At 36.8% G+C, this 9,101-nt stretch overlaps 2 protein-coding genes across 2 annotated transcripts in view; both read left to right on the forward strand.

Moving 5' to 3' along the window:
• Positions 1-3,889, forward strand: part of fam50a (family with sequence similarity 50 member A) — a gene marked incomplete in the record, with an annotated part of 11,125 nt that extends 7,236 nt beyond the window's left edge. The window contains 3 exon segments of the mRNA XM_014021751.1: positions 523-593; positions 1,462-1,572; positions 3,652-3,889. Of these exon segments, the coding sequence (XP_013877205.1) occupies positions 523-593; positions 1,462-1,572; positions 3,652-3,660 (191 nt within the window).
• A 180-nt stretch (positions 3,890-4,069) lies between these two features.
• The window catches only part of si:ch211-207e14.4 (interleukin-17 receptor D), a gene marked incomplete in the record, with an annotated part of 16,041 nt that continues 11,009 nt past the window's right edge, over positions 4,070-9,101 (forward strand). The window contains 1 exon segment of the mRNA XM_014021754.1: positions 4,070-4,963. Within this exon segment, the coding sequence (XP_013877208.1) occupies positions 4,862-4,963 (102 nt within the window).

The raw sequence follows: 9,101 nt of genomic DNA on the forward strand, positions 1-9,101 counted from the left end.
ATTTATTTTTTTGTGGCTTTAAAAGGATATTTTTTCATATTAGCCGAATTCTTGCAAACCCACTTTACTGCTTACATCTTAACAATTTGGAAAGTTTTTGCTTATATGAGAACTGTGAGAGGAATTTTCTTGTTGAACTGGATGTTCTTCTGGGCTGTTTTGAATTAAATTTTTATCATTCTCGTTTAGAATTTAAGTCAAAACAGCTCATTTTTTTGCAAATAAATCTCAAAAACTGGATTATCCCAAAACACTCAGGGTAATAAAATAATATGTTTTATTTATAGTGACCTTTTTCATCTTGTGATCTCAAAGGACTAGAAACTGGGCAAGCAATCACAATGAAATCAGATTAAAATTAATTCATTAAAATCAATCAAAAAAGAAATAAAATCTCATGAACCAAAAATTTTGCTAAAAGGAATCATGTTTTTATAGCCTTGTTTTAATGAGAGATTATTTTTTTATAACATCAATCATTTCTTTTTTTGTGTTTAGTAAATGATAATTTTTTCTCCACAGGTCCTTTGTTCAGCTTCGACGTCCACGACGACATCCGACTGGTGAACGACGCCACCGTGGAGAAAGATGAGGTGAGGATTTTCAAAATAAGAGCAGATTAGAACAAGTTAGGCACTTGGATTAATGCTTCGTCCGACCCCAGCAGTGCATTGGTCAGCTTTTTGTGATCATCAGTCACTCGTTTTAGACCCCCCTTATCATTTATAAATCTATCAAAATGTTGTATCTACTTTGTTTTCTGCTTTATTTTGAAAATTGTTGCGAAATTGTGACGCACTTTATGTCTACAGGGCTCCGTGATTTTTATTTTTTTTATGGTGTTATGGAAGTAATGCAGAACTAGCTTCCTAATTTTCCACCTTTGATGACCTCTAAATCCTTAATGGGTGGTCCAGTTAAAAAAACAGTTTTGGTATCGGCACATAGAGCCTTACAAGTAAAAAAAAAAAAAGGAAAAACAGCTCTAAAATAAGTAAAAAAAAGTTTATCCAAGTCTTTAAACAAGTGTGTGCTCGGATCCTAACAAAGCAGTTTCACTAAATTGTTAATTTGTTTTTTATTTCTAAAAACACATGGGGCACAATGAACTAATAAAGCAAACAGAAACTAAAATATATATATATTCCCATGGCGTTTAAGGGTTGAAATGACATTAAATTATCTTTTAAAACAGCATGGGATTTATGAGGGGGGTCCCTGGAATTTTTTTGCCCTTGTAAAGGGTCCCCAGACCCAAAACGTTTGAGAACTCCTGCTTTAAACAGTCCTAAGTTTACTCAAAACTCGTAGAAACCCTGTTTGATTAAATCGTGTGGAATGTGACCCAAACTCATCTCCAACCACTGGATTGTGACACCTCAGATGTAATTACTGGACGCACATCTATAACCCAATTGTGTTCAGTTTTATTTCTTACACTGTTGTATTTTATGTCTAAAGTCTCATGCAGGTAAAGTGGTGCTGAGGAGCTGGTACGAGAAGAACAAACACATTTTTCCTGCGAGTCGCTGGGAGCCGTACGACCCCGAGAAGAAATGGGACAAATATACGGTGAGACACAGTTTATGTTGCTCACTTCCATCTGAAAGAAACAATCGTTTGTAAAATATTACAAAGAAAGTCGTTTTATTTTCAATCTTAAAACCTTTAAATTCAGGGGAAGTTTCTCCATTCGGAGGATTTATAATTCGCTTGTTGTTGCTGGAAATATTTGTTTGATGGTAACAGGGGCATCGCTTCCAAAGTGAGACTTATTCTTCTCGTGCACCTGTTCCAAATGGCTCCGATTGGGGGTAAAAAGCCAACAGTAATAACCTTTGTTCTGGTTCCAAACGTCTGCGTGCCAGGCTTTCAGGAGCACGATCAGTCTCGCAGCCAGATAAACAGCTCGACGTCTGGCATGAACGTCTCGTCCTTGAAGGCGGAAAATGCTAAATTTGACTTGCAGAGGCACGCTGCGAGAGATCAGACAACTTTCTTTGTTCTTTTAATGAACTTTGGAAGAAACGGGACGTGTATTATTGCACGTCTACAAGCAGGTTTGCTCTTTTTGTAAGATGCTGGGGCTGGCACACTTTTCTGCAGACTCACTGTAGTGACTTGAACTTATTAGTTTAACCTCAGTTTCCCCAGGCTCTTGCAAAGATTACTTTACTTCCAATAGAACGACTTGAATTTAAAAATGTCCTGATGCGTCTCAGTAATCCAGGTAAAAAATCAAAAAGAAAAAAATAGTATAGGTCCTCTGGACGGGTTCTTCTCTAATGAAACGTTTCGTCTCTCCTCCAAGAGACTTCTTCAGTCTGAGAGTTTCAGGCAAAATTCAGGCTTTTAAGCKCTGCCTCCATGTGACTGATACATCACATGGTTATCGTTGACACTTAATTAACACCTATTGTTAACAGAGGGTGGAATGAAACTGGCAATAGCAGCACTGTAGGAGGGGGATAACTGAAAACGGAGGCCTCCACCTCTGTTTAATGATGGACGGTCTTTCTTCACAAAAATGGCTTCTTTTACTCCTCTCTCATCATTGCCATTCAACAGCAATGTTGTATATGCTGTTAAGTACCAGGAGGACTGCGACCAGTTATACATCAGGGAAACAAAGCAGCCACTGTTCAAAAGAATGTCCCAACACAGACGAGCTACATCTAATGGCCAGAACGCTGCAGTTTTCACTCATTTACAGGCCAGCGGTCACTCTTTCAGAGATGAGGATGTTCTCATTCTTGATAGAGAGGAACGTTGGTTTGAGAGAGGAGTAAAAGAAGCCATTTTTGTGAAGAAAGACCGTCCATCATTAAACAGAGGTGGAGGCCTCCGTTTTCAGTTGTCCCCCTCCTACAGTGCTGCTATTGCCAGTATCACTCCACCCCCTGTTAACAATAGGTGTTAATTAGGTGTCAACGATAGCCATGTGATGTGAATATCAGTCACATGGAGGCAGGGCTTAAAAGCCTGAATTTAGCCTGAAACTCTCAGACCGAAGAAGTCTCTTGGAGGAGAGACGAAACGTTTCATTAGAGAAGAACCCGTCCAGAAGACCTATACTATTTTTTTCCTTTTTTTTTTGACTTGGATTTAGTGCCAAACTTTTACCACATACTGAAAACAAACAAACAAAACAAAAAAGAGGCACATTAGTGATCAGCAGCCCTGATGCTTAAAATTTAGTTTTCCATGCAGTTTTAAGAAGCGTCTTCTCCAATAAGAACTGAAGCTTAATACGAGGAACTATTTCTTTCTATCACATTTCGCAGTGTTTTAATGTGACACCTGCCCTCTGATGAGCGCCGACACAAAACCTGTGCAGAGCCACACCTGCTGAACTAGCTGGGTGTGTTTACCCCGGCACAACAGCGGGGAGCAGATTTTATAGACCAGCTGGACCAGATGGCTCTCAGTGGAGAAAGTGGACCGTAATTTGCTGATTAAATCCATGACAGATGAATATTTTTTTTGAATCCAGCTCTGAAGAATGTGTCGTATTAATTGAAACAAGAGGCTATAAAAACATCAGAAAGCGCCCAAAAATGAAACGACCTCGTCAATAAAAAGTGCGGAACAGATGACTTCTTAATCGTAATAAAAGTAGAGCTTGTGACTTTGATTTTTTTTCCTTTTCAGATTCGATGATCGTCAGAATCGAGCTCTGGAGTCCTCATGGAAATCTTTTGTTCTTTCCCTCTCATTCATAGTTTCATAATCTGAGCTGTTTTTCTTTTGTAATTTAGTACTCTGCTGTAAATAACCACAAATTATTGTGTCAGTAAATACGACAGAGTATAAGGGCCACACAACAAGTTTTTTTATTTTTTTAATTACGAGAAAAAAGTCGTAACATTATGAGAAAAAAGTTGTAACATTGCAAGAAAAAAGTCATAATATTATGAGAAAAAAGTCATAACATTATGGGAAAAAAGTCGTAATATTACAAGAAATAAAGTCGTAAATGTGGGAAAAAATTCGTAATATTACAAGAAATAAAGTCGTAATATTACGACATTAAAGTCATAATATTATGAGAATAAAATCATAACTTAATGAGAAATAGTCATAATATTATGAGGAAAAAGTCGTAATATTACAACATTAGTCATAATATTATGAGAATAAAGTCGCAACTTTATGAGAAATAACGTCATAATACTATGACATTACAGTCGTAATATTGCGAGAAAAAAAGTCATAATATTATGAGAATAATGGTGTAACATTACGCAAAATAAAGCTGTAACATTACGAGAAAAAAGACATAACCTTTACATGAAAAAGCTGTGTTACTACTGCATTAAAATAAGGAATGTTGGAGAAAATGAGCAAAAAATCAGGACCGGAAAATGGATTTTATGTCTTTATCATAATATTATGACTTTTTTTCTTGTAATATTACAACTTTAATCTCATATTGATACGACTTTAATCCCATAATATTATAACTTTAATCTCGTAATTGAAAAAAAAGAAAATCTTGTTGTGTGGCCCAATACTCTGTAAGTAAATAACTCAGAAATACTAAGAAAAAAAAGTGTTGTATCGTCTGTACTTAATAAACACGACTGTGACTAATTGGTTTTTGTTTCTCAAAGTGTTTACGGTGAGTTTAGGGTTTCTGGTTAAACCGTTCGATCCTGCAGGATAAAATCTTCTGGCAGTGTAAGTGTCAGAACACGCTGAGGAGAAACTCTCAAGCTGCTCGTCTCTGTCTGTGGCCCCGGGACACCACTCCCTTGCGTGTCCCTCCTCCCAGTTTTTTTTTTTTTTGTACTTTTGCACACAGTTAAAAACAATCTTGTTGTCAGTTGTCTTGGGGAAACGTCATGCTGGCAGCGGCAGCATGTGGAGGGCAGTTGTAGTTTTGTTCCAGCTTTGGGCTCTCGCTCGGCCGGACGCTGCAGCTGTGGCCCCTCAGGACTGCAGTCTGGAATGTATCCGTCAGGTAGGTGCTCCTCTAAATGAAGGTTTTCCTCCTGTAAGCAAGATGTTACCTGTAACAGTAAGAATATTTACCACTATTACTAGAAGGACTGACTTTTTTTTCCATGTCATTTCAGCCACGTATGATTCGTAGAGCTAGTTAAAATCCTGTCCGTCCTTAGACGCGTACCTTTCCAGTTCAATACAGCTTGAAGTTCCAAGTGAGGGAGCAGTCATTGTTCTGCAACCAAGTCTGATGGTCCTCCTGGTGTGAACAATTCTGTGTAAATTTCACGTACACACGATTTGGCATTCATTTCTGACAGACGCTACGACGTCTGTGCAGAAGATTTTCAACTTCTCAGACTCTCATAAACCCTGGAATAATGTATCAAACATTTAGGACTAACATCTGGAATAAGTAGTCAAATTTGTCCTGTTAAAATAGTCTGAACTTCGTATTGTTTATATTTTTTTGGATTTGTTAGAACTGGATGTGGATGATAAGAAATATATTTTCCAAACAATAGAAATTAGATTTTCTAAAAATCATTTGCAAACACTGGCAGAGGGTTTTCCCCATTTAAAATGTGACACTTTGACCATTATGTCCTCTTTTGTTTCATCCTAACATGTCAAGCTTTGAGTTCTCATCTACAAACTGAAAACAGGCGAATTCATCAATCTTAGGGCTAAATATTTTACTTTTTAAACCTTTTATTCTGTATTAAAAGAATGAGGCAGCAAGAGGTATAAAATACTCATTATTTGCTTTTGCCCTCTAAACTGAAGACAGTTTAAAGCATTGGATGAAATAATTATGGTCTTTATATTGTTAAAGTTGCTTTAAAGTTTTAAAAACGATATGTGAAGATGAGGTCTGAGAATGTGAGGTTTTCTCCTCTAACCTTTTGAGAAAACTAAAAGTCTGTCCAGGTGTCAATAATTAAATAAATAAATAAACTCAAACTGTTACACAGAGGCACAGCTGGATGAACGAGCATCGATCGTAGAAAAAACATTTTATAGAAAGTTTTGCACAGATCCAGGCTTACGTAGTGAGAACTGTTGCTCAAAACGGACAAATTATGTTTTTATGTAACTCGGTGTTGGTCTACATATTTAAAGTCTTGTTGAATTTTTATACAAGTCTGGCAAAAAAAAAATAGGTCACAAAAATCCATTTTGCCCTTATTAAAACTAAAAAGTGGAACAAAAAAGAAAAAATAGTATAGGTCTTCTGGACGGGTTCTTCTCTAATGAAACGTTTCGTCTCTCCTCCAAGAGACTTCTTCAGTCTGAGAGTTTCAGGCTAAATTCAGGCTTTTAAGCCCTGCCTCCAGGTGACTGATACTCACATCACATGTCTATCGTTGACACCTAATTAACACCTATTGTTAACAGGGGGTGGAGTGATACTGGCAATAGCAGCACTGTAGGAGGGGGACAGCTGAAAACGGAAGCCTCCACCTCTGCTTAATGATGGACGGTCTTTCTTCACAAAAATGMCTTCTTTTACTCCTCTCTCAAACCAACGTTCCTCTCTATCAAGAATGAGAACATCCTCATCTCTGAAAGAGTGACCGCTGGCCTGTAAATGAGTGAAAACTGCAGAGTTCTGGCCATTAGATGTAGCTCGTCTGTGTTGGGACATTCTTTTGAACAGTGGCTGCTTTGTTTCCCCGATGTATAACTGGTCCTCCTGGCACTTAACAGCATATACAACATTGCTCTGTTTGTGCCGGGGCACCGGATCTTTGGGGTGAACCAGCCTTTGCCGTAATGTGTTTTGGGGTTTGAAAGCTACTGGGACATCATGTTTAGAAAATAAACGTCTCAGTTTCTCCGAAACACCCGCAACACACAAACGCGTTCAGAGATGAGGATGTTCTCATTCTTGATAGAGAGGAACGTTGGTTTGAGAGAGGAGTAAAAGAAGACATTTTTGTGAAGAAAGACCGTCCATCATTAAACAGAGGCAGAGGCCTCCGTTTTCAGTTGTCCCCCTCCTACAGTGCTGCTATTGCCAGTATCACTCCACCCCTGTTAACAATAGGTGTTAATTAGGTGTCAACGATAGCCATGTGATGTATCAGTCACATGGAGGCAGTGCTTAAAAGCCTGAATTTTGCCTGAAACTCTCAGACTGAAGAAGTCTCTTGGAGGAGAGACGAAATGTTTCATTAGAGAAGAACCCGTCCAGAAGACCTATACAGTTTTTTCTTTTTGATTTTTTACCTGGATTACTGAGATGCATCAGGACATAAAAAGTGGAACGTTTTTAATCCTGATTCTGGTGATAAACCATATTTAGATATAAACTCTCATTCAAAACTGGTGTTTTTCTATTTTTACTCAAATATACTTTGTTATTTAATGAACCCTCAGTGCTGAATTCGCCCCACATTTGATTCAAATCAAAGTTTTTGTGGAATAAATTTCAAAGAGCTGCTTTCCAATAAAACTGGAAAATGGCCTAAATTTTTTTATACGACTCAGCTGAACCCCACAGAGCGACACAGAAAAATACCCTAAAGAAACCAGTATAAAATAATGACTCCACATTTTAAAAAATGACATTTTAAATGACATTTCAGTGGAGGTTTCGATCATTACGACATGAAACTTTGTCTTATATTACAGATGTGGTGACAGTTAAAGTTTCCAGCTGTTAAAGGTTTTCAGTAAACCTGCGTATATTCATAAATCAAATTTTATTGTTGGAAAAAAATGTTTCTCTGCCAGAATTTATCTGACTAAAATGGAAAATGATGGAAAAAACAAGATTTAAATCAGTTTTGGGTATGTAAATTTCAGAATTTTTATTTGTTTTTTTTAAAGATGAATCATCAAAGCGCAGCTGCAAAATGTTTAGTTGTGACAGATCTGATTGTTCTGTTCTTATAGTTGTATAAATGAAAAGTGACAAAGCAAAAGTTCAAAAGTCCAGGGGCTTGATATTTGATTTAAAATGGAAAATCTGCAGGGAGGAAGAGAAGTGCCAGTAGATGATATTTCAGATTTTTTTTTAAGCTCGGCCAGAGTCGAATGCTTTTTCATTTTAAATCAGCCACATTTCTGGATCAAACAGCATCCTAACCACAAATCTGAGCCTTATTTTTGTCTGTGAAACTTCATGCATGTAAACATCTGTAACATCTGATCACAGTGGGGGGAAAAATGCAGTTAAGATGAAATTTGGCTCCAAAAGGATTTTCTTGTGTGCAGGGACGACCTGCATGTGAATACTGCAGAGTGACCAGGGAGGACATCAAGCAGGCTCTGGGTTTAAACTCCATCCGCTCGTTTGGAAGTAAGATTCAGACAGACTGCAGGGATCTTTGTCTCTCTGAGCCGTCAACAAACTGCCTGAACATTAAAGATTATTAATTTGTTTTTACTGGAACTGCAACAGACAGGGTAGTAGTTACATTTACTTGAGTAACTTTATGGAAAAAAAAAGTACTTTTAGGAGTTTTACTACACCTTGCTGTTTGCTTTACTTGAGAAATATTAATCAAGTAGGAAGTATCACTACACTTACTTGAGTAAAATTTCTGAATACTTTACACACTTTCTATAAAACCATATGGGTACCACTTTACAATAAGACACCTCACATAATTTACATTTAATATTGTATTACTGCAGTATACATATCCACAACTACCAAAGGGAGCCTAACTTCACTGAATAAACTTCACTGTATGTAACTAACTAAATAATAAAGTAAATAACTAAATGAAACAGCTAAACATAACTTCACTGAATGAAGAACAAACATGTTTTAGGCAGAAATGCACCAGAGAGACGCAAACAGTTTATTACAGTGAGACCTCCTGTGTGTGTTTATAGAAATAATAGTTTCATAATGAGAAAACTTTAACTTGGAAAGGTGCTTCTTCTGCTGGAGTTTCTTATTTTGTGATCGTGTTATTTATCTGTATTAATTTTCTTCAATTTAGTCTTTAAAAACGTCAGAATTTTCACACAACTTTCTATTTTCTTTTAAATCACATGATCTGTTTCTTTAAAAAAGCTTTGAAAAATAAACACACACACACACACATATGTAAATTTATGTGTATATGCATATGTAAATATATGTGTATATATGTATATGTGTGTATATATATATAAATATACAGTATGTGTATATA

This window comes from Austrofundulus limnaeus, unplaced genomic scaffold (genome assembly GCF_001266775.1).
Source record: "Austrofundulus limnaeus strain Quisiro unplaced genomic scaffold, Austrofundulus_limnaeus-1.0 Scaffold304, whole genome shotgun sequence".
NCBI classification, from domain to species: Eukaryota; Metazoa; Chordata; class Actinopteri; order Cyprinodontiformes; family Rivulidae; genus Austrofundulus; species Austrofundulus limnaeus.